The sequence below is a fragment of the Rhynchophorus ferrugineus genome, unplaced genomic scaffold (genome assembly GCF_030347505.1).
Source record: "Rhynchophorus ferrugineus isolate W39M unplaced genomic scaffold, kcgeb_rfMv2 rfM11, whole genome shotgun sequence".
NCBI classification, from domain to species: Eukaryota; Metazoa; Arthropoda; class Insecta; order Coleoptera; family Curculionidae; genus Rhynchophorus; species Rhynchophorus ferrugineus.
Genome location: NW_027472590.1, coordinates 23970884 through 23998265, shown reverse-complemented (window position 1 = coordinate 23998265; position 27382 = coordinate 23970884). Strand labels below are relative to the sequence as shown.

The following is a 27382-nucleotide window of genomic DNA, read 5'->3' as shown; positions in this document are numbered from 1 at the left end:
AACATAGAAGAGAGAAATATTATTTTAGACAATCAATTTGGCTCGCGTAATAAACACGGAACAACAGAAAAAAAAACATAGATTAGTTAACAAATTTAATAAAAACCTAAATGATAAAAATATTACTCCGCTGCATTTCTCAATATTTCTCAAGCCTTCGACAAGGTATGGCACACTCGACTGCATGTTAAATTGAAAAAGCTTTCGCCCCATACGCACATTCAGCTACTCAAATCATGCCTCAAAGGCAGAAATTCTGAAACAGAGGACGAATATACTGACCTCCATCCAATTTATTCAGGTGTTCCGCAGGGCAGTGTTCTTGGTCCACTGCTATATCTATTGTATATGGTTGATCTAGCAACACTACTGTTGCAATATATGCTGACGATACAGCGGTTTTATCATCACACAGGGATCCAATATCAGCCACAAGAAACCTCCAAATTCATCTTAAAGTCGAATTGTGATTGAAAACATGGCGTATCAGAACAAATGAGACAAAATCTACTCATGTGTCACAAAATCAATAATTATAAATCAAAATCAATAATTGTAAACTTCCGCAAACAGACAACGTTAAATATCTGGGAACGCATTTTGTTCTACGTTTAAAGTGGAAAAAACAGTGACAGAACGCAAGCGGCTTGGGGTTAAACTAATTTAGCGCGATATTCCCTTAGAACCCATAACGAGTGTGATTCGCAGTATTAGTGCAAAGTACTCTGAAAGAGTGTTAGTGCATCCCAATGCACTCGCCAAACGGTCAAATGTGCGCTATGATAGTATATTGCGTAGGTTCAAACGTAAACTACTATAGGAACTGATTAACAGACACATAGAGTGATTATAATAATCTCTAGAATACAATTTAGATTATAATTTTGTACGGCAGATCACTGACTGAAGTCATCTTCTACATGTCAGTGGAGTTATATTGTATAATGGAAATCATATTATAATACTTATTGGCCCACGGGCAGATTGTTGAAGTTCTAAGAGATAAATATAATAAAAAATATATATCATCACATACTAAGTAAAACCTATGCGCAAGATTTTCTTTGTAGAGCGGTGTGCTTGTTTAAAATTACCATTTCAATAACCCAATTAAACGTGTCTATATTTCAGGAATACCATAATTAAAAGCTATTTTTCTGAATTTCAGAACGGTTGCAACAATCAATTCGAGAACGGCTAGCATGAGATCGATCGGCTCGAAAAAGGAGAAAAAAGCGACGTCGGCTGCGAGATTCACAATTTATAAAGTAAACAAGGCCAGCAGGAAAAAACGGGAAAAATCATCCGCCAAGAAGGAGCGGAAAGCTACAAAAACGTTGGCCATCGTCTTAGGTAAGATTTTCCGAATTTTCTTTTTTTCTATCTGCTTTAGCCTCGTCCCCAACAACACTCACAGATCGAGGATGATTTTTCGGTTCATAAAATATTAGATTTATCTATTTTAGTTTCGCAGAAATTGGAGTTTCATTCGATTTACTGGTCCCCATGATTATAACATTTTCAAAATACGATATTTTTTTAAAACGGTTTTACGAAATAGTGATATTCAAGACTTTAATGTCTAATACTAAAAGGGGACTCTAGGAGGGTTGCTTTAATTTATGAGATGACAGGGGCAAATTTTACAAACAAAAGAGTGCGAGTATCTGGAAGCTTTTCACCAAACTGTCACTTACAATATAGAGATTGCTATATAAATCAAAACAAACATTTACCGTCTGTCATATTAATGATATAGAATACAAAAAAAAAAATTTATATTGTGTATACGTTTTTAACTATATGTTGTTTTAAATATATTAAAAGTACAAATTGAAATCCGGCTTTATTTCCCAAGTTTTACGGCTCAAAATCTATTCAGGGAAATACTTTTCAACTCTACCGACAACAAAACGAAAAAATGCTTATGTACCAGTGAAGTGATCGACTGCATTTCTATTAAATGTTAGTCTACATATCATTGAATAAAACATTGCAATTATTTACAGTTTAATGATATTTGACGCCAAATATCTATGATAACTGTAGTCCTTCCAAAATAAGTGAATTCATCGAAATTTCTGACATCAAAACTTTAACTTTTGTGTTTAGTTTGATTTTGACATATAAGAAAATCCTAACACGTAGGGCAATATATAGAGTGTTAACTTAATACAAGTAATAGCACAATTGTTTTGCATGGTCTCAGTAGGAAGGCGCTGAGAACGTCATTTCTCTACATTTCATTGGTTAGTTTAAATTACCATTACAGGCTCCTGTAAAGAAAATATTGTAATAGGAAAGCATTTTATTGGTCGAGGATTTCATTCACATCACGTGACCAACCTCTGACATCATATTCTACTAACCAGTTAAATTTTAAATAATACCCAAATGTAATTTTTCAAAATAATTTATTAAAATAAAATTCACAATGTACATACAAATATTTTAAAATATCATAAAGCTAAAATATAAGTATATAATGAAATATATAATGAACATAAACAAAAAATAATTAAATGTGAATATAAGAAAGGCAGCAATCTAATTGAATACATCAGATATCTCCTGGAAAATAAAATCAAAATTGTCTATAGCGCTCCTTTTTCATATATCTTTAGTGCTATCAATTTAAATAAGATGTATTAAATTTTCTATCTTTTTGTTCCCTCATTCTGACAGCAGAGCAGCACAGCTGAAAGTCTGTGTCTGTTTATATTTTACTTACTTGTTCAACACAAAAATGTATTGAGACAAGTTATAATTATTTTTACAATGTTATTGTGAAAATTGTAGAACGGATTATTAAACCCGTTAAATTATGTGATATCCGTCAGAATGGAGAAAACATACCAAAAAGTAATACTTTAAAGAACAGCAACAAAAAATTAATATGTATGATATATCAAAATTACTGTATGACTATTTATTAACTTTGACATTTTCAATAAACGTAATCACGTAAGTAAAACGTCAAAATAATGTTTGCTGGGTTATAACCACTAATTTTTAACATTAATGCTTGAAGAATTTTGTAGACACTTGAGAAAAAAGCAGCTTTATACAATTTTCACTTATGCCACTAGATGGCCGTGAGTCAGGTTCGTAACCAGGTATTACATAACATAGATATAAATTTTACGATGGGCTTAATTGAAAACAAACTTCTTACAATTTAATATTTTAATTATACGGAGAAACAAATAAGAGACAAAACTATGTGTTGAGTCCGAGACGGTACAATCGATTCTGAACAATTTCTATTACAAATTTCACCCGCAGCCAAAATGCGATGTACAACAGTATATTCCGTCGATAGTCGACGCTGGCCGGTGCGTGGACTTGAGCTAATATGTCGCATGACATGTTATATAGTACAGATTTTGAAAAAAAACCATTATCTATATGAATCAGCATCCTAACACAACTAAACAATGTGAAGAAAAAAGAGATAAAATTTATATATCTAAAAAATCCTGACTATATATGATGAGATCTAAAACACATTATACTGGTACTTTCAACTTCTTCCACACCGCTACTATAAAACGATCAAGCTTCCCCACATTCTTTTCCAGTTTATAAGAGATTTATATATCCTCTAAACAAAATTTTATATGGCGTCGATAGGCCATCAGGAAAGCGTAATTTCCCATATTACCTGCATCTGGGCCTTTCCGAAAATACACTTTTCCCCTTCAGATATTAAATTGGCATATTTGCCAAACAGATACGTTTTTTCGGCGATTCCGGACGAGATGCGGTTGATTTTCACGTACTTGATATCTCCCCTAAATTGTATAAATTGTTGGGGAACAAAGTTTGGATCGTAAAAATTCCATATTATATTGAATTTTAATTTTATTAATATGGTACAGTGTGACCTCAACAAATCAATACTTCTTTAAACTGGATTCTTATCGTAATAATTGTCTTGTATAGCTTATAAACGAGATTGGATAACACTTAATATTTTTAGATTAACTACAAAAATAATATCCAAATTTTTTCATTATTTCAAAAAAAAATCCTTTCAAAAGTAATTTTCAAGAAATTCAATTACAAATACCAAAAATATTTTTATATTTCAATTACGATTTTTCTCACAAGTAACTCAAATACTGACCAGTTCTTGTAAAACAGGTCTACAGACAATTGCATAGTTGCAACCTAATTATTTGGTGTATTTTATCCATTAATCATTTATCTTGCCAGTAATATTTTGCTATATCATATAAAAAAAATTATTAATATTTTCTTCAATAATACTTAATAAGTTGTGCTTAGTTCCAATTTGAATGTGCTCTCAATACCAGCTTGATTGACGCAGTAGTGACGGCGACAGGACGGTCCTCCTACTGTTGCGATAGTCCCGGGTTCGAATTCTGCTGGCGCATGGTCGTAAATGTATGTGCGTAATTGTTCATCATTTGTGATTGTCCTTAGGCAAGAGTGCAAAATCCGATAAGGAATATGATCCCAGTCAGGCCAGTAACCAGGCTGCATAAGACCGGATGTCTTCTGGGATGATTTCTAAGTTGGACACTCGCCAGTCGGTAGGCTTAGTGCCGAGTCCAGATAAACCCTCGTTGTTAAAAAAGAGACTTTAAAATATTTAAAAAATATAAATATGCCCCAGGAGGAATATTTTCGAATACCTTAAGATCAGCGAGACATTATCATAAACTCATATAAATATGGATCTGGTATTTTTTATATACTAAATTTTTTATGGAAATATTTGTATAAAATAAAAAAGAAGTACTGGCGCAGTATTTTTAAAGTAATTTTTAGTTTATTAAAGTAATTATTTTGAATTAAAAGAAATTTAATACAACGAATAGGTAAATGTTACAACTAACCTAAACGCTATTTCGTATAAAATTTTAAATATATTTTGGGATTCCTGTCAATTTTGGACAACTTTTCAGGCGTTTCAACATGAGTCAAATTTGCCAGATCATTGCGGTTTGTCTAACGTATTTCACCAACCATCTCCCGTGTCGTTGTTTGCGTGGCGTTAAATTGGTTGCGGCTAAAATCGAAAGGAAACTGTTACGACTTTTTTATGTCTCTTTTTTCTATCTACATTTAAACATATATTTTATTATTGTCTTGTTTTCCAATTAATCTTCTCTTATGAACAAAAATACACATGTTAATTTATAGAAAATTTTACTCTAAGATAACGAAGCAAATATAGTTTAATTTAACATCATAATATATAATATATAATCCAATGAATATATTATCGACTATAAATCTTAAACTACAATTAACTATGCAGTCACAATCGTTTGTAGGTTAATGTTATATATTATTATTCATCAACTCTTTTCGACCCAGCTATAAGCTAGATTTCTAGGAGCGTTTTTTCAATGTAGTGGTATCCCCTGTAGTCTTAATCTACCTAACTAACAATGGCATATACCAGTAATTAATTTTAGAGAACATATTTAGGTTTTATTTATAGCTTATATTAATATAGGTTTAGGTCTCGTTTCCTTCGTTGCAGTGTTTCCTTATCAAGTAATTTTGTCTGGTGTCTTTTTCTATGACATTATCTTCAAATTATGACCAAAGTAACCTTCATCAATAACTGTTTTCGAAGTGCAATAACTTTTAAGTGCGCAAAAGAACTTTTCAGCCCGCTATAATATGGCTTCGTTGAATAGCTACTCTAAACTCATCCTTTAAGTAACGATTTATGACGATCTAAATATATATATATATATATATATATATATATCTCGCAAAACCGCCAGTTATTTTATTGTTAAAAAAATTGCTACGGGCTCAGTTCTTGTCATTTTGATGCCATTATGAAATAAATCATACGTCTTGGTGGGTGTAGCCCCTTGATAAATTTCTCTATCACGTAGACTATTTTCAGGATTTGACGTAACCTGATGCCGGTGATATTTTATTTTGTCGAGAATTGCTTGTTACAAGAAAAAATAACTGAATTTATTTTCAAGCATAATACCCAGAAAAAAGGAAACATAAAAATATACGATGTCGTTACCAATTGCCGTTCATCTATATTTTTACAGATATTTCATTCGAATTTCGCCGAGTAGCATATAGTAACAGAGAGATGATTCAATAGGTGTCTCTGAAGAAATATTTTCTGATGTCCAATATCCAGATGGTGCTATTTTTGATAGCTATTCGATTAAATTGATTGGCTGGTTTACATTTCTACTATAGGCAGCTATAAGAAATACTTTCTTGTGCAATAGGTCAAAGTGCTACTACAATACTATCACGTGAGTAACCCCTGATGTCACATTTTATTGAAAAAAAGCCCAAAAATTAGTTTAAAAATGTATTAAAATTAATTTCTAAAATAAAGTTATCATATAAATTTATAGGTTTAAAATTTACATTTTTAAAATTATGTCTGTAAAAGTTACTGCGACCTTATTGATAGATAGAAGGAAATGAAGGAAATAGCTTAAAATCCTACACCTTGTATAACAAGACAATTTGTTAGTTGCTAAGTGGGGTTTAAAACTGCCTTGCCTCTATAAACTTAGTCTCATCTTGTTGGTTTAGAGCTTTATTTATGACAGACTGTAAACAAAAAAGCATATAATATCTTTTTTTAATACAGTTATTGAGATATTTAAATTTTGACTCCACACATTCTAACATATTCATACAAAATCCCAATTGCCTTGTTTAAGTGCCTTTAAGCAACAACATATTCATTTGTATATTCAGCCAAAATATATCACTTTAAATAAATTAACCCATTAAATATTGATCCTACTTTTGATACTTTCAAATGTTGTTTGACTTTGTGATAAAAATATTCCTGTGGCGTACTAACATTACCTTCGTAACCTTGACATTGTTCCATTTGAACTCATTCTGGGTTTACTAACAGATATTGCTAGTCATAAGTATGCAGTGTTATGATTTCACACATGACATATTATTTTATTGACATCTAGCTTCAAAGGTATAGACGTTACATTTTGTTAAACTAACACCGTCATAGATTTGTACCTCCTTAAGTATATCAAGTCTCCTATCTGAAAACGTGCATTTCCGGCATTAATTACTTTTTTTATTTAGTCAAAAGAAAAGTGTCCCTGAAAGTCATCGTTTAATGGAAGAAATCTACGGTAAGCATTCCCTAACCTTTAAAATATGTGAGGCGTAGCTTCAAAAATTTTAAAATGGTGATTTCTGTGCAAGACAAAGAACGTTCTCAAAAAACAATCGGTAGAAGCGTTAAATATGATCAAAGAATCGGTTAGCGATGAGACGAGTAATGAAGAATTTTTCGAAAAAGAGAATATCGGAGCCACATCATTTGACCAGGAAAATGGAATATCGAAAAATTATCTGTGAAATTATGCTTCAAAGGTGTGATCGGATCCTTTTCGCATGGAACTGTGGCGGATGATGAAAAATGGATTTATTTTCAAAAAACTTTAAGCTCAATAAATCATGGTTTTCACCTGGCGGCCGATCGACTCCAAGGCCAAATCTTTTGGGTCGCAAGACAATGCTTTGTGTGTGGTGGGACCAGAGTGCCGTGGTGTGTTACAAACTGTTCAAACCCGGTGAAGCAGCTGACAGTTACCGCTACCGACAATAAATGATGAATTTGAACCATTGACTGATCAGCACGATAATGCACCGTCTCATAAAACAAAACCGGTCGTATGGGATCTATTATCGCATCCGCCGTACTCCCCAAATCTTCTCTTGTTGTATTAACTTTTCACATTAATGGGATACGACCTTGCAGAGCAGCAATTTCGACAGAGAGAATTTGAAAATGACTCTATGAGTGGTTTTTTTCAAAGTACAAACAGTTTTATTTGCGATGGCATACATAAATTGCCTAAAATATGGGCAAGATGTACAGAATCAAATGGCCAATATTTTTAATAAATAAATGTTTCAGTTTTCTTGAAAACCATGTTTTTTTGTTTTCGAAAAAACTAGTAATGAATTTCCGGTACACCTGACAGTCTGGCAAATATTTTTCCACATCTTTACCATCTCCTATTTGTTGGTAACTAGGTGGAAAATAGATTATATTTCTGAATAAAAAATTAAGTTGAGTATATGCCAGAGAAAGAATATGCTGAGTCACACACCATGCATTTTTAATCCAGATAACATAACACATTTAACATAATCTACCTATGTTTTAAGTAGAGCCAGAAAGTTCATAAATGAATAATAATGTCCCAGTTTTTTGCATTCTGTACATTCGGTAAAATAACGCTTCTTACAATGGAAATACGTTAGTTAAGAAAATATATGTAAACGCTTTGTCATAACAATGAACAACAGATTCACCAAATATCAAATGATTTCGCACATTTTAGCATAGCATTTCAAACAAACTAATAAATTCGACCGAAAATGCCATTATAGCGTCATCTAGACGTCGCAAAATATTTCTCCAAAGATGCCTCTAAACTTGCATCTCTATTTATTCTGTGAATCTGACAAATATTTCCTAGTTTCTTGTCGTAATAATTCTGAAAGGGTCTCTTGAAATTAACCATCTTACACAAATGAATTACTAGAGTTTTACAAAAGGCGTTTTGTAATGAAAAACCCCATTTTTTGAATGAATTAATTGAATGCCAAGTCTTGCAGCTTATATTAATAGTTACACAGTTAAAACAAACAATTTATATATCAAGTTTTATCAGCCAATCGATGTCGATTTTTCAAGTTATAAAAATATGTCTGGGTTAGCGATACCATGATACAGAGCTATTGGTCAATTTTGGTGTTTTAATAGCTGATTAATAGTTAGTCTTGATTTCTAGCAGCTCAGTCCTTTCCATCGCCTTCATTCCCAAACTGCAAGTGTATTTTCTCCACGTGTATTTCTTTACGTAAAATAATACGTAAAGACCAATTTGGTTAATTTAGAATATTATGAATTATGAAGTTTTATGAAATAAAGTTACAAAATAATATCAGATAAAGGTCATTATAAAATAATACGAAGTGGTATAGGATTATGAAGAATTATGATATTTAGTTTAATATCACTGTAGAAATATGAATATTATTAACTAATCGGATATATGCCTGTACTCTATGGCCATAATATTCATTTTTGGTGGCAGTTAAGAAGGTTGAATCTAAAAACCTTTTCGGTCAAGAGATTTCCTTATATACGAAACACGTGCTTTAACAAAAACGAGAAATTATCCCAATATTCAAACATGGCAGACTTAGCGCCTCCTGATTACTAATCTAATACGAAAAGTTACAGATATTTCGAAATATTAAATTGTTGAAATGCGAATTGAATAGACCGGTTATTGTATCTCTAATAAACCAACATCGTTCTTTCAACACGCTATACCTCTGTTACCAAAAGGGCGGAAAAAGGATGTATATATTTACAGAAAATATTTTGATCAATATATATTGTGCCAATTTCTCTTACTAAATATCATCTTAAGGTGAAAAACTGATTACTTCGCTAGTGGGGCACACATCCACAAAGGATGCAGAATAAATATCGATATATTATGGAAAAATTATTGATATTTAAGTCCTATATTTTTAATTATTTTTAGGCTCGTGTTTCACTATTTTTATTTTTTCTTATAAATATTCGATAAAATATCGATATTTTTTAAAATATCACCCCTACCATCCACCAGACATTGCATCTTCTAACTGTTATATTTTGGTCAATAGTTTCAGACAGTTTTACGCAAATAGATTTTTTAAAACAAACATTTTTTATGATTATAAACCACTATTACGTTTAATCAAAACACTTCAAATTTAAATACAAAAACCTAGATTTTCTTTAATGGGTTAAATACAAAACAAAAATAAACTTTTCATTGTCAAATTTACTACCATAAATAAATTTCTAGATGAAAAACAACTCTCTGTGTTTCAACCGCTACCAACCTTTATGAACGATGTTTTTTTCTTCTGGTAAATATACATTTTTTTTCAAACAATAATATTAAGCGGTGAATAATAACTTTCAAGTTGTTATTAACGTTTCCTTTTATAAAAGTTTGTTTTACAGTTTGCAATATATTATATTTATTGTTGGGAACTTTCCAACTCCAGAATTGCTCGATTCGAAACTTTCTCGACGGCAAACTTATTGAATATCATCAGACATTGACGAAATATCAAGAATTCTGAGATAAAACTATTTACTATTGCACAATAGGCCACAGAGAAATATGCCATAAAAATTGAATAATACTATTAAGCCTATAAATAAGTTTTAAAGTTTTTTAAATTTGTCGTGAAAAATCGGTACGATGTATTTTACTCAAAGTATTTTCCATCGATAGGCGCTATTTTTTCCCAAACTTCAGGCAAATTGCGGATTTCATATAGAAAGAATGATGTATCTTTGGAGTCTATTCACGAATCCACTCATTTTTTGATATCTTCATAAAAATGAAGAGCTGCTCAGATAGGCCGCGACTCATGTATCGGAACAAGTAATAATCAGAAAGAGCAAGGTCTGAAAAATAAGGCAGGTGGGGTAGCACTTCCCATTTTAAGATCTCCAAGGGTGTTTTCATCGTTTTTTGGAATGTGGTCCAGTGTTGTCATGCTGAGGAATAATATTCTGGCTGTTTCTCGCTCAGTAGTCTGCCCAAATGCACCAGTGTATAAGCCATTCATGGTTTCATCTAGTAATGCCTTCAAATCCTCCTCTTTAGTTTTTGTGTACGCCGGAATGCTCTTTGTTTTCTTTTTCAAAATCACCACTTCATAACTAGCATTCACATTTGTTGTTGGATTGGTTTGATTTGGTTTGGTTTTGCCTGTTTATTCGAAATACGATTTGCTCTCAAACGTATGCACAATTATTGAAAGCGATAGTGATAAGAGGTTTCAACTCTTAGCTATAAATTATTGTGGCTGTATAATTAACTGTAGTTTTTAGATATAATATAATGTTAAAATATATTATATTTGATAACATTTTTGTTCAATTACTTTATTTAGATTAGAATTATCTTATATGTCGAAGCCTAAAACCTAAACTAAAACTCAGAGTTGATGCGGTAACATTGTAATGTTTCGACGTCACAAATATCCATGACGCATTACTAAAAAAACCTTGAACAGACTATATATTGTTTTTTTTTAATGTTCAGTATTAATGCATACCTCTAATATTCCAAAATTGATCAATTAATTAAGTATTGTTTGGATGGACGACGTATTGTTTTTCTGACAAGGTTTTTTAATAACTTTATATCGATAAATATGTTCAAGATTTTTATTTTTCATAGTTTCCTTTACGAGGATAAATCAGATTTGCCAATATCCTGTTTTAGCAAAAATTTATTAATCTAGGGGGTATAAAATATATTATTTTTCCTTGTAGTATCAGCTTGATGCCAATGATTGAGCTCGCCAAAATTCGCCATAAATCTTTGAGCTTTGAGATTAGATTGTCTAAGTGCCTGAAATATTTTCAGTTAACATGATACATTTTTCTATGGAGTTTTATTTAAGTACATTGTAAAAATTAATATATGTTATAACAATAATAATTATACAATGAAGACATACTAAAACATTTTAAAATTTTTTAAAAATATATTTTAAAGTCTCCTTTTAGCAACTAGGGGTTTATCTGGACCGGACCTACAGTTTAACTTGGGCTCCGAACCACGGTCCTCAGCATTAAGCCTATCGACTGGCGAGTCACAAACTTAAGAAATCATCCGAGAAGACATCCGGTCTTACCCAGCCTGGTTACTGGCGTGACTGGGATCATTTTCCTTGTCGGATTTTACACTCTTGCCTAGAACAATCACAAACATTAATTTACCACCATGCTCCAGCAGGATTCGAACCCGCGGCTATCGCAACAGTAAGAGCCGGCTAATACAGTATTTTATATGCAAACATAGGGACTTTAGTATTTTCCTTTTACTGATTGGTCAGAAGTAATTTCACTTTACAATTGGAGAAATTTTTTATTCTAACATTTTGGTTACCATAAAAGTGACAAAAGGTCGTGTTTGAAATTTATGTGAATGCATTTATTTAAAAAAAAATAATGGAAAACGATTTTTTTCCCTTACCAATTATTTTTGTATACTGTCTCAGTGGATGCTCAAACATATTTAGAGCAAAATATCTAGATATATCTAGAACTGTAAGTGTTGTTGACTTGCTCAGCTTCTTTCGATAAACTCGGTTATACCTTGGTTGGAAAATTGGTCACCATCATAATACTGTGGATTAGGGTGTTTCTGATAAATCAGAGGGTATTCAGGACCATCTACGATATTATACGGAGATTTTCTTCTAACCTGAATACACCATGGTTACTTTCTTGCTATAGAATATCCTGCTAGGGTGAAACTTGTCCTATTGTTAATTGTTTACCTTGGGGATATGTTGTAGGTGAAAATATGGTTTGAAAATTAGATTTATCTCAATATTAGATTGTCAAAAAAGGTTGAACCTTCTCAGTTGACCAATAATTGCTGCATCCAACTTGTTCGCAAAATTTATCTCACTCCGACTTCTGTTCATTATCATGAAGCGTTACTAAAGCAAACTTTCAACAATACAACATAACAATTTATAGCGCTGAAAGTTACGGAAAGAAAAAATTTTGCAATAAAATACAATTTATTGTCTCTCTTATTTGAGCAAGTCAAGAAGAGTTTATTTATTTAAAAAATTAACCCAATTAATGAAACAAGTTTAAGTTCACTTACTAAATCGGATGACTGCTTGTGGTGAAATTGTAATTGTTGCTTTAATGACGATGCCGTCATCGGATCCAACTGCGCATTGAACGAAGTCACTGCTGAGATATCTACCATTCTGTTGTGTTTTCTTCGAATGAAGACTCGGCTTTCCTCGAATTGGTCATTGCCTACAATAGCCCGTTTTCTTGATATGTTGTTGACTGGCTGATTTGTACTTGTACACTTTCTGTTCAATGGATACATCATTTTTGATCCTTGAAGCTCCTTCCTCTGGGTGGTTGCTGAGAATTTTAATTCAAAGAAGAGTTTTGCAAGAGTTTCTCGCTTGTATGGAACACGTGCATTGCATATTCTTATTCCTCCATATCCGATCGGCGTCGTTTTGAAATTTTATGGCTATAGTCACAATAGAGAGTATTTCATCAGGTCTAACTTATTACACGCTGCGTCTAGCCCTGATATCCGCACTCTCAATATATGAAGCACTCGACAACGAGCCCACGCGTACATAGTTTTTGCTGTTCATGTATCTTCTTTTTCGTATGGAACCTTTCCTAGGATTCTGTACTGTGGCATCGCCTCATTTCTTTACCATGTGACGTTTGTATATAGTTTCAAGTCATAATTCCTTTCACATATCACTAGGTTAATTGAAAAGTCCCCGGTCTACCATAGTAAAACAAATTTTTTTGGCAAAATTAGTTCTTTTTATTCAACTTAATTCCCTTCCAGGGTGATACATTGATTATAGCGACCCTCCGACTTTTCGATACCATTTTTGTGGTACGATTTGTCCTTTGCTTCAAAATAGGCCTCAGTTTCGGCAATCACCTATTCGTTCGACGAAAATTTCTTCTCAGCAATAATTATTTTGAGATCTAAGAACAGAACATAATCGCTGGGGCCAGATCTGGAGAATACGGTGGACGAGGAAGCAACTCGAAGTCCAATTTATGGATTATTGACACGGTGTATTGTCTTGGCAAACTAGCACTTTCTTTTTCTTCAAATACGGCCGTTTTTCGTCGATTTCGTCCTTCAAAGGGTCCAATAACGCTATGTAATGGTCCTTCCTTTTTCAAGGTAGTAAATGAAAATTATTCGATGCGCATTCCAAAATACAGACGCCATAACCTTGCTAGCCGACTGTTTTCAAACGCTTTGGAGCGGGTTCATCGTGTACAGTCAATTGGAGTGACTGCCGATTGGACTTCGGAGTGAAATGGTAGAGCCATGTTTTATCCCTTATCACATATCAACGCAAAAACTCGGGTTTATTATGCTTGATCACCTTCAAACACTGCTCTGTATCATCCACTCGTCGTTGTTTTTGGTCAAAAGTGAGCTCGCGCGGCACCCACTTCGCCGAGAACTTTCTCATATCCAAATATTTGTGAATGATATGATGTACACGTTCAGTTGATATCTTTATATGACTGCTATTTCATTCAGTTTCAATTTACGGTTATACAAAATATTTTTGTGGATTTTTTAATGTTTTCGTCGGTAACAACCTCTTTTGGGCGTCCACTGCATTCACCGTCTCCGGTTCTCATTTCACCACATCTAAACTTAGCACACCATAGATGGTTGATTTTCCTGTGGCAGTATCCGGAAACTCGGCATAAAGACAAGTTTTTGCTTCAAGTGTATTTTTTCCCTTCGAAATGTAATATTTTGTCAACACGCAAAATTCCTTTTTATCCATTTTTTCCACAATAACACCCTTAACTTCTGCTTCACTCAAAATGCGATAATTCACAAACTAATGATCCGACAGCTGTCAAATTTGTACGCGCATCTTGAGGGTTAGGGAAAACTAAAAACATATAATCCTAGTAGCGCCATCTGTGTGTCAGACCGGGGACTTTTCAATTGACCTGTTAAAATATACCCTGTTATGATAGAGAATATATAGGGATGTTATTTATTTAAAAGTATTTTCGTTCCAAGTAGACATCCTCATGCTCAGTCCTGAAGTTTATATCAAAGATTAAATTTTAACAGTCTTTGAGACTGACTGAACGTATTGTCGTATCATGTCGGCAACCTTGCGATAAAATGAATCATACAAAAATCGAAGAGAAAATAGAATCGTCTGTCATCATAGAATAGTTCGTTATTACCAATTAATCCATAAATAGTCGCAACCAGTAGCGAAATTGACGGAATCGATAATCAATTGCTTCACTACATAGTATGTGCGCTTAAATCTTTAAAACTACGCAACGGATTTTGATGCGGTTTTTTTCAATAGATAGAGTGATTCAAGAGGAAGGTTTATATGTATAATACATGCATAATATACTAAGGCAACATTGCTAATTTTAGAGGTTTCTAACGTGATGTCGTAAATTAACCTATTTTTTAGGCTTATTTAGCAATTAGCAAAAACGCTGCCTAACCCTACGAGTTAGATCAAATTAATATACTACAGTATTGTACACCATAAAAAGGTCTACAAAAAAGTCCGCGATGGTATATGTTTATCTTTTAGGGATAACCCACATTAACCATTTTTATTGTTTACTTTTTACGTGAGAAAATGGCTTATTTACGAAGCTATTTTAAGCAATACGGCATTAATCCTTATCGAATTAAGTACCTTAAATACAGTGTGCAGTTAATATAGATCAATATGGTTCCTTACAGCATGTAAATTAAACAAATATTTTCGGAGATATTACAAATTTAAAATTTGCGTTTAAAAATGTGTAATGTAATAAAAATTGTATGAATTTAGATATTCCAAAGATAGCAGGAAATCTTCATAGTAAGTATAGGGGAAGAGGAATTGTTTTACTCCAAATTTAATGCGTGCAGGCCAAGGGCAGTAATGAATGAACCAAAAATACTGGATCGATTTTAATCATGTTTTCATTGAGTGACATAGGCATATATATTTTATGCCCGTGCAAAGTCGGAGCGGGCCGCTATGTTTTTATATACAACGTTCATATTTTTTCTGTAGCGTATTTAATTTAGTATCAGCATTGCACCCGTGCGAAGCCGGGGCGGGTCGCTAGTACAATATATAATAAAAAAATTGATCTTTTTTGGAGTATCTCCCTGACATATTCATCCTAGGTTTTTTAGGTAACCCTTTGGTCTTTCTCCACTCTATCCTTGGTTCTCAGACCACCATTATCCATTCCACCATTCCAACAAGTTTCTCCTTCCTGTGTTCTCTTCTACTGATTTAATACTTAGTTATATTTCTTCTTATCTATTTTTGTTCAACCTCTAACTCTTCTGAGGTAGATTTTTTTTGCTGCGTTTTTACTGCTTGAGTCTTGATTTTATCCCACCTTGTTAATTCCCAAGTTTCTAACCGAGCGTTTATTATAATTAGTTATTTCTTTCAACACTTCCCTTTGAGTTTGTTTGATATTTCGTCTTGTGTTAATAAATTAACTGCAGCAAAGTGCAAAATGGTTTTTTCCCTTCTAGCAGTCATTCCATCCTTGTGCCTTTTCGTTCGATATCCATCCCCAAATTTTTAAAAGCATTTGGTTGTTCTATTATATCTCCATTTTAAATATTTATTGCTTCAAACTCTCCAATCATTACGATTTCGTCTTGCCTTTATTTATTATCATTTCGTAATATCTAAAATATCATATTTCATCTCTTTCATATATGTTATCAACTATAATATACTTACTTTGCTTACAACAACTTAATATATCCTGCATGAACGAGAAAAATAACAAAATATCTATACAAATAGCAGCTTCAAAATATTACTCTGTTATTCCATTCAAACTATGCTTTTCCGTCAAGTTTTATGTATCTTATATGTAAGGACGTAGGAAAATTATCAAAATATGTGTTTACGTACACGCTGAATGTGTTTCGATAACTAGATATTTCCAAGAGAGAAGCCATAACAATTTCGTTCCGAACTTGATCACGACCAATTTTACGGATTATAAACAACATCCAACCAAGGACGTAAAACACATTTACCGTGAATCCACGGTCCAGGGAATATAATCTATACGAAAATTATCGGAAAATTATTTAGAACATTTAATTTATCTCCAGTATAACGGAGGTGTTTATTTTAGTATTTAACTTTTAAATAGTTTTTTTTTGATAACGTCTTCATTAGATATGCTTAGTACAATCTTAATTATAAATTAATTTATTTCATTTGTACTTGGATTAATTCCTCAATTAATAGTATTCCTCAATTATAAAGTTATAATAACTTAAGCTATAGTTTACACTAACGGTATATACTTTATATAAGTTCGTATGGTTTCGTTCGATTCAATTTTCTGATATCTTGCACGTTGTGCAGTAGCTGTATTACTTCCACGTTAGTATGATTTAGTAATCTTCTTTCATGTTTCAAGGCGAAATCTTGGATAACTTCGCAAATCCATTTGATTTCCAAACCATCGTGCAGTTCTTCGTTGAATACGTAGCGATAGGCATTGCTAATTAATCGAAGAATTTTGTTTTGATAGCGATGGATATCTAATTGATTTGAATTTTTAGTGCAACCCTATATGTGCGCCCCATAGGTCCAAATTGGCTTTATGATTATCTGATACGTCAATCTCTTTGATTTTAGATCAAGTTGAGAGTTTTTATCAAGTTTTAATAAATACAAATTATTTAAAAATATGCAATTAAAGCTGGAAATAGAAAATGAATGGAATTGGAAAACTCATAGCTCTAATTTCGAAGAGAAAACCATGTTTCGCAAAAACTAGTGCAAATAAATAATAAATAATTATCTTAACCAAAACGTTATATAAAGTGAATTAAACATTCCTTTTTGGACAGTGTAACTAACTCTACAATTTTAATTTTCGTCAATTTATATTATGCCTCCATACATTACTGTTTATACAAACTACTTCAAACCCTTCCTATCATAAGCGTTTCGGGAAATAATAACACTTAACACCTATATATTTCAGTCTACCTTCTCTAGAGTTGTATGGTTACCTTAATATATTACATAGTTTCTACCGTAACAGTAACCGCAAATTTCAGAGATTTGTACACAATTTACTTTAACACTAAGTTGTTTTTAACACGACTACGCTAAACCTTCATAAAGTTGACCTATCCGGTCCCTTATTATCTCACTTTCTACTATATGCTTAGTAATATAATTTAGTTATTATTATTTCTCTTGTTTGAAGGATATTTTGCATCCGATTCGTTTAAGAAACTATAATAATAATTCAGGAGAAAATGTATTTCAAATAGCAATATTTTAATGCAGATTTTTTTTTAACGCATACTGGCTTGCTAGCTGAAGAGTCGTGTTTATACTACTCCCCTGTATCCTCTTATGATTTAGGATTAGCCTTGGGAACTGTCGACTGAAAACAGTCTATAGTCACAAAACCGTCGAAATAGTCGATAGTCAAAAATCTATCCACTGAAAATAGTAATTAGTGAACATGCGTAATAATGTGTAATTCAATTTTCAGTCAAATGCATGACAGTTTTTTTTAATATCGTTAATATCGTAATATCAGATCAAGATGTACGAATCCTTTCTTGTATAAATTGTGAAAGAGGAAAGGACAGAGATAATTGCTTGGAGCAGTTAATGTTATATCTGCTTATATTTTGCAACGGTAGTATAAGCAAGACGGAGGTGTATATTCCTTCACGTACTAACTTTAAAAAAGAATGGAACAAAATAATTACTGAATACTATTAACATGCAATTAATAATTTCAATATAAAGGAAGTATAATTACTTTTATATTTGAATGTTCTGTGAATCTGCAAATAGGAATGGAATTTGGAAATATGGAAATATTACCTATTATAGCCATTAAACCAGTCAAAAGTATTTTACTATTTATCATTCATAATTTTAATCTTTTTACCCTATTATATTGTCAATCTCAAAAATATAAATTCCAAAATGCTGCTATATTAATATACAATATATTGCTATTTACAATCAAATTGCCAAAAAATCATAAAACTATGTATGTTACCTATAGATTTATGTAAGCATAAATTGGGTACATTTTTGTCAAAGTCGCGGTTAAGATGACAGAGCTAGAACGCTAAAAATTAGTCGAATGAAGCCAGTAGAATCAAAAATATTAAGTAAATGTACACGACTCAAACAGTCGATAATAAATAGTAACAAAATCAGTCGGACCGTAAGTAGCGACTGAAAACAATCGACTGAAACAGTCACTAACAAAAAGTAATAAAATCAGTAGAACCAAAAATAGCGACTGAAACAGTCGATAGTAAAAAGTAGTCAATTACTAAACAGTCGATAGTCAATTTCAGCCGAAAGTTCCCAACGCTATTGAGGATTATGTTAGTAGTCCTAAGTCTCATCCATAGTTACGAATTGATACACAAAATCGTTTTAATTATTCTTAGAAGTCGTATATTATTACAGCAACAGCTATTTGTTTCATTCTGTCAAATTAATTTCATGAGTGTTTTCGAACTGGAGTGAAAGAATAATTAAAAATTTAGTTAAAAATAATAATGTATCGTGTAATGCATATCAACAATTAATGATTTTTTGTCCCTAATATGACAGCCCTTATATCAGGACACTAGATTATAGCTTTTACATGTTTATGAATAAATTCTGCAGTTCATTTCTGAACCAACAATAATAAATTGTCAGGCCATGAGATTAGTGTATGTAAAATGAATGATATGTGTATGTAATTAGGTTTAAATGTTTATGCCGTTTATTCATGTTAATTTTTTGATAAATATTGGCGATATGTCGTACTCAAATTTTTATTGTAAACACTTAAATTTTACAGATGAATTTACAACACAAATAAAACGTATTTATACATTTAAGATATTTTAAAACCAGTATTTTTAACTTAAGTTTATTAAGTATTTGTTACTTTTTATTTAGTTTACTTTTGTTGATTTTTAGTTCAGAAGATGAATTTTGTGTCGTAAAAATATATACTGATTAATAATCGTCTCTATTTTTAAGTATATAATCTATGAAACCTGTAGGGATTGATCTTTTATTTTACTCAAAGTCTATTTTATTTTAATACAAAGATGTCGTAACTTGATGGAACCACTTTACAGATAATAACCAACCCTATATTAATATTAGTACGGCACTCATAATGTAATATAATATTAAACACTTCCCTCATCACAGCTTATAATTAGACAAAAACCCATCGTTTTATTTTTCTAAATAGGAAGAAATAGAAGACTAGAAAGATAACTAACTATTAATTTCACAAAGAAATCTCTTCTTAAATTGATTTTCTATTTAATATATTTCAGTTGGCCAGACTAGAGAATCGCTAATCATGACATACACAGAACTGTATCTTTGCCACACTTTTCTAATCGCTCTGAATAAATCTTCTGCCAAAGCTCAGCAAATATTCTTATGAACGTACATTGATTTTGCTTCCTGAAACCCTAATATCCTAAAATTTAGTCCTAACCATATAAACGTAGTGGTTTTTACACCCATCGGCCGGCCCAGTCATTGAAGAATCAATTTTTTCAAGGTGTTTCATTGCTTGCCAAGCAAAAAGAAGAGCTTTCTGTATGGTATTGTGAATGGCGATGAAAAACGGATCAATTATGACAATGCCAAAGTCAAATAGTCATGCTTTAATCCAAGAGATTCGAAAATGAATCGGAATATTCATAGTATTGTGTACCCGTGTAAAAAGCTTAATGCATTTCAAGCTGCTAATGGTGAAAGAAAATGTTCCTAGAGAAATCAATTGATATCAATTCAACAAATTTATTGACTTATTATTGCACAAAAGCTCGCAAGTCAAATGACAGGCGCAAAATCATCCTCTTTCATGACATAGCTCAACCAATTGAGAGGTTCTGCTGTATCCAGCATACTCATCAGACTTAAACCAGAGTACTTATCAGAATAACGCCTTCTGATTACCAACTGACCAGATCGGTTTACGTACAGGTGTAAAAATTGATCCATGATTGCAAATTTATTACGAATGGTTGGGACGGCCCTGTAAAATGTAAGTTACGCTAATGGTAGAATTCTTTCGGTTCTATTGTTAGAGGGTCTAATTTATAAAACTTTTTGACTAAAAGATATTAATTAATACGTCATGGGAAAAGGATTATGACTCAAATCGCATGTACTTACTATTAACGAAAAGTGTATATTGATTAATGTAGACAGGAATTATATGCTTTCAATAATACTTCAATTAATATTATTAATATTTATTAATTAATAATTACTATTAATTTACTATTAATAATTAATAATTTCTTCAATTATTGCTCATTCAATTTCTTCTCCTTCATTCTGTTTAACATTTACATTAACACTCTGTTCTTCGGTGTTCATGCAGATTACTGTCAGCCTGTCTTGTCGTTGTGGACGCACAGTGTTTTATCGCTGAAGCTCCTCCCTCGGATTCTTGGTGGTGGTGGACAAGGCTGGTCCAAGAAACCCTTTTCTGTACCCCCATTCGCTGAGAATTTCTAGGTGGGAGACACTCTTCTAGCTAGGAAATTCTCACGCTGATAAGACATGTGAGTTTCGGAATCTTAAGGAATTCCCAAAAATTCCATGATTTCGGGTCTTCTTGATATTTATGGTTAGGCGCCATAAAGAGTCTAACATCCGACACTTTTCGTCTAGCCTCGGTACCTTTATCCGAAACACTTGACAACGAGCTGACGGGAACCATCCTTATTAAACACGTCTGTTCTGTTTACTTAGATATTTGCGATACGTTCAATATACTGCGAAGGTTATGTTTTTTATCAGGTCATAATTCTTTTCCATGTTTTGTATATAAAAAGCTTCAGTTAAAAGGTCTAATAAATTGGACCCTCTAACAATAGAACCGAAATAATTCTACAATTAGCGTAACTTACATTTTACAGGGCTGTCCCAACCATTCATAATATATTTGCGTCACAACAATGATGGAAAATATCTTAATTAATATATTGAACATAAATAATAAATACCTAGTATTTATGATAAATTCTTATGATAAAGTTTTTTAACACTTTTTTTTCTTGCAGGAGTGTTCCTGATCTGCTGGGTACCGTTCTTCACGTGCAACATCATGGACGCCATGTGCAGCAAACTGAATTTTCCCTGCAACCCCGGCGTCTCGGCCTTCCTGCTGACCACGTGGCTAGGCTACATGAACAGCTTCGTAAACCCTGTTATTTATACGATTTTCAATCCAGAATTTCGAAAGGCGTTTAAGAAGATCATGTTTTTGGGACCGTAAAACTATTAAGAGTCCCGATAAAATCCACGCTGTTAAGTTACTGTTTATTTTTCGTCGAAAAGCGGCAGAAATTATCGAGCTCTATCCAATTAACAAAAACGTTTTTTTGTTCCATCAGACCATTAAAAATAACTGTAAAGGTTGAACGCGTCCAACAATTAGTAAAGATTTTTTTTAAAATCTATATTTAGAGTTCAAAAATATTGGATTTTCTATTTTTATGTTGTTGTTTTAATAAATATTTAATAATCTTAAAATCAAATAAAATCATTTAACTCTTCTTCATTTACATTCGCCGATATATGAACTGGTACCTATCGATAATTTAAAATACAAACAAACTATGAAGCAATCAAAAAATACCTAGATCAAACTAACAGAGAAATGGAGATTTAAATAACTTATTTATTACAAATATTGTTGTACATAAAACGACTCTGAACTTCGAACAATCAATTTTATCAATTATTCAACTAATTCCACACAATCAAAACAAAAATATAACAGGGTAAATTTACATAGTTGCATATAGTATATATCATTCGTTGAGCTTTTAGTGATTTACACTTCCAAATCTCATTAGCATTCAAATAAAGCGTTCTAAGAAAAGAAATAACCTTTAATGAAAATATATAAATAAAGAAGTCGTACAATATTAACCGTCATATTCACTTTAAATCAACCAACTCAATAAATTCAAAGAACAAACTTGAATTGCGTCTTGTACAAATCGTATTTTCTTACATTTAATTCGTTTTGATTTGTAGCGTATGCGAAAGTTGAGAATATATCATTCCCGGAGTGCCAGAGACAAACCCTCTTATTCTACCGCGCCCAAAACCACCAGGTTAAAGAGCACTATAAATAAAGGGCTCTTTTGTCTTGAGCCCTTCGCTGACACTATTTCCTAAACTGAATTAAGTCACAAACATATATCATTAATTTATTTAGGCTGGATAATTTGTTTTTTAATTATAGTTTTAGGAGGGTATATGGTTCAAGAAATGTTAAAAGGAAATATATAAAAAAGCTAGAAAGAATTGAATAGAGGGTAAATATTTTTAAAATGTATTTATTACAATATTTGAAGTTTCCATCGGCCTTGTCTTAACTTACCTACAATGTCGTTACATTAACCTATATCTGGGTATATATTTTAAAGGATCCATCGGCCTTATCTTAGTCTCTGGTGTAGTAATGTTTATGTATTAGGACTTATGTTTTTCTATTAAATGAACCTCAATACACTACACTAGACAAGATCAAATGGTTTGACTCTTTAGAGTCTGTGTCCTGTTCTAGTGTTATCCAAGAGTTGTATTATTGAGATATTGACATGAAAATTAAATATGTGGGTGACAGTCTGTATCTGAAGGTCTCGATGTAAGTAATCGATCTTGTAGTATCTCAGTGTAACTACAATACATCTCAGGACTTAGTTTTCGGAGAACATACCAATAATTGAATTTCGTACGTTCTTATAGGTTTTAGTACTTGATTTTATTTTTTGTATTATTTAATTAATATATTTATATCGTTTCCGTCTAAGCTACTAGTTGTCTTTATGATAACTTAAATCTAGGTATATAACTAGGAGGACCCATCGGCCCTATTTCAGTTGGTGAAATAATGTTTATACATGTCACTACTGAATTTTTTAGTATATACACCTCACTACACAACACTACACAAGATGAGATGTTTTGACTATTTTGAGTCTGTGTCCTGTTCTGTGGTGGTATCCAATAGTAGCAATATTTCAATATTCGTATGAGAATGGAGTCTTTCCTCATGCCCCTTGCAATTATCTTGATTTCTTTAGTGACTGTGGGTATATGAAGGTCTCAATGTAGGTAATCAGTCCTATAGTATTTGGGTGCACCCGCAATATCGCTCAGGACTTTGTTCTGAAAAATTTGTATTTTATTTATGTTACTCTTTGCAAAACATCCCTATAATTAAACTCCGTATGTCCGTATAGGTGTCAGTATTTGCTTATATAATAGCAATTTATTATGTACTGATAATTGTGATTTTCTTCCAATTAGCCAATACATTTCCCTATAATTTTATTCCAGTTTTTTTCTTTTCTTCTTTATATGTTACTTCCAGCGGAGTTTTACATCAATATTCATTCCGAGATACATGGCGTTGTTTTTATATGAAATGATATTATTTATTGTTATTGGTATTTGTCTGATTATACGTGAACTATACATACAAGAGTTACTTTCGATAATTTTTATTTTCCAAATCTGGGTCCAATTATTTATATTGTCACGTGACGGTTGTCATTTTTGTGTGGCTCTTTCGTTATTGTCTCCGACAGTAAGAATCGCAGCAACATCAGCAAATGTAGATATAGTGATATATAGTATAAAATAGTCCAAATGTATCCATTAGAAAACAGGCCTAACCTATTGCACCCGTTACACCATTTAGTCTTAAGGACACGTGGTTCTTGTTACTGTAAGTAGGAACAAAGTTAAGACTGGCTAGTTATCATGCTTACCTAACACGAACGCTTTGCTAAAAACTCCTTTCACTTTGTTTCAATTTATTGGGTAATAATCTAAATACTGTATCGTATTACGCTTAGTTCCATGACGCGTAACTGGTCACTATTTTTATCTGCTTGAAACTGAAAGAGTCCCAGGAAGTTTTTTGTTAGAATGATAAGAAGATCACTCAAGAAATTTATACAATTTCAAAAACATTTATAAACATAATTCTCTTCATTCTCTCACTCAATGCAGCGAATTTTGTATTTGTTAACTATAATTTGTTTGATTCCAAACTAGTAATTGTTTGTTCTAATTATTTTACTGCGACACTCAGTTATAATTAGGTTTAGATTTGGTATCGATATTACCTTGGTTTTAATATTGTTCTTCTTAACATTTCTTTATATTATCTATCTTATTCTATTTCACATGGTTGGGTCTCTCAATTTTCAACATTTGGCTCAATTCATCTGGCATATTAATAGAGAAAATGTCATAAAATCTAATAATTTACTATAAAATAATAATTATAATTTCGTTTCAATTATTTTTATATTCCTTTACCAGACTCTCTGCTCGAACGTCTACAAAAACATACCAAAAAGGACAAAATTTATAAACAAAAACGGCTTAGTAATATCAGCACAGTTTAGTTTAATCTGAAATGGATAATAAAAACTTTTACAATAGTTATAACAATTAAAAAGCTAATTAGTGGGCCAGTGAAACTGACTTTTGTTATTTGCTCGTTACTTTTTAGGTCGTTATAGCTGGAGCAGTTATAGCAGGTTGTTAAAACCTGATAAAATTTAGTAGACTGCTTTTTTCGAACAAAGTTTCCTGTCGTCATTTTTATTTTCTATCTAGTTTATAGCTAATTTCTACTAAACAAAAATAAATCTATAAAAAGCATTAAATATAGTATTTAATTTAGTGATTTATCTCTAAATCTTAACCTTTTCTATAGGTACGAAAAGTACATTCAACAAATTATGTTTCAGTATTTTTTGTACTCTAAAATGAAGAAAGGATCCAGATTACAGTGCTGTTTTGCAAAATTATATGAATTTTTGTTAATAATAGTAAGACAGAATCTTTTAAAAATATTAGGATGATTAAAAGCAGCTAATTCCAGAGTCAATATTGGAATAAAAGTTTTTTATCCCTATATTAGACTCTATGATCTAAAAAAAGTTTGGTTTTCCTCTGAATAAAACTTTTTGGTACAGAAATATGTATGGTAATTTATGAGAATACTATTCGAATACTAATCCATAAGAGTTAATCATTGAATCATCAATCAATTATGTAAATTATTTCATTTTTAGAATATAATTTAGATAGTTCAACAAATAATACTAATACAAATAATTAATATATTTACCTCGATAGTGCTCGTTAATATTTGTTGCTTTATTGGAAATGGAATATTAGATAAGTTTAAGTACATATATCTTGGATATATAATAAAATCGAATGAACTGTAATATAAACAAAAACATATATATTATATATAATAATATAAGCTGTTTAAGTACAATATCAAAAACGTAGATGGCGTAGTTAATAATTTATACCTTTGTAATTAATTGTTCAAAGGATTGTATATTTAAATGTACATATCAAGTTGACATCTTGTATTTACACAGGGTACATACACAGAAATAATTTAAATGAATCTATTAATTTTCTATTGATAATTAATGGGTAGAGAGTTTCGTTTGATTTGATGTTGATTTTCGGATATTGTCTGTGTTTAGGTATGTAAGACCTCTCTAATAATAATAATCAAATCCAGAAACTTGTAAATTTTGTGAATATTACGGACCTGTAAATATTAACAATGTTTGATGTAAATTAACATAAAATATCAGTATTAATTCGTATTATAAGAATGTATAAAGGCAACGTTAAGGTATTCACTAAAAAAATTGATTCAAATATGTTCGATCGCTTGTAGAAAGGAGCATATTCCGTCGTGATTTTCGTGCGACGAATATGCGTTGAGCCCCCCTTTTGCAAACGACTGACAAAGTGTTCTCTACCAGATAGATATTAGGAAGTTGTGGACTCAAAACTTGACCCTAGGACTCTATTAATCAATTTTAAGTGTGATAAAAAAGTAGTGAAAATTGTCTAAAGTATGTTTTACGTTTATCTTTGAGCATCTTGGATATTTCTGGTTCACCTTTGGGTCCACAATCATATTAGAACTATACAAACTCTACGCTTATTATTGTAATATTGCAAAAAAATCTTAGATTGCATTACCTATCCGTTAATGTTACAATAAAGCTGTTTCTTAAATATGTGTTTTATATTGGTAGAATCCTTTATTTGATTACGTTTAATTTTATTTGTATCCTTATTATCACATTAATTCCTTAGAAAAAAATAGTAAGATTTTAAAAATACAAGGAAATCAAACGCATTATTTATATTTTAAAATTTATTTCGTCCCCTACAAAGTAATCCCCCAGTTATAGGCATTTAATAGGTGTCTATTGTGATCAGTTTTTCACTTTAAATAACCATTTAATGAAAAAAAACTGGACAACATATGTTATTCAAAATATTTTCCATCATTTTCTACCCAACTCTATCTTATCCGTATGGCAATATGGAGATTTTATGTCCAAAAAATGATATTGATTTATCAGTGATCTAATAATCAATATATTTTCATACTTCTTCAGATTTTCATAACCATGTGTCAGCCATACTATTCAATAAAAATTCATCTTGCATGACCTTCTACGCTTAAGGTTGTTAGAACCAACCCAAGTTTTTATCGCCAATCACAACAATCTACAGAAAGTTCTTGTCTTTTGCCTGAAAAGCCACAAAACTACGGATGCTGAAATGTTTCAAAATAATTTACAGTTAGTCCGGGTGGTAGTTATTTTCGCTCATTTTCAAT

At 31.7% G+C, this 27382-nt stretch overlaps 1 protein-coding gene across 1 annotated transcript in view; it reads left to right on the top strand.

Annotated features, from left to right (window-relative positions):
- The window catches only part of Dop2R (dopamine D2-like receptor), a 116733-nt gene extending 94661 nt beyond the window's left edge, over nt 1-22072 (top strand). The window contains exons 7-8 of the mRNA XM_076417036.1: nt 1169-1353; nt 21744-22072. Of these exons, the coding sequence (XP_076273151.1) occupies nt 1169-1353; nt 21744-21958 (400 nt within the window). The 3' untranslated portion in view covers nt 21959-22072. The remainder of the gene's footprint in view (nt 1-1168; nt 1354-21743) is intronic.
- Nucleotides 22073-27382: the final 5310 nt, after the last annotated feature.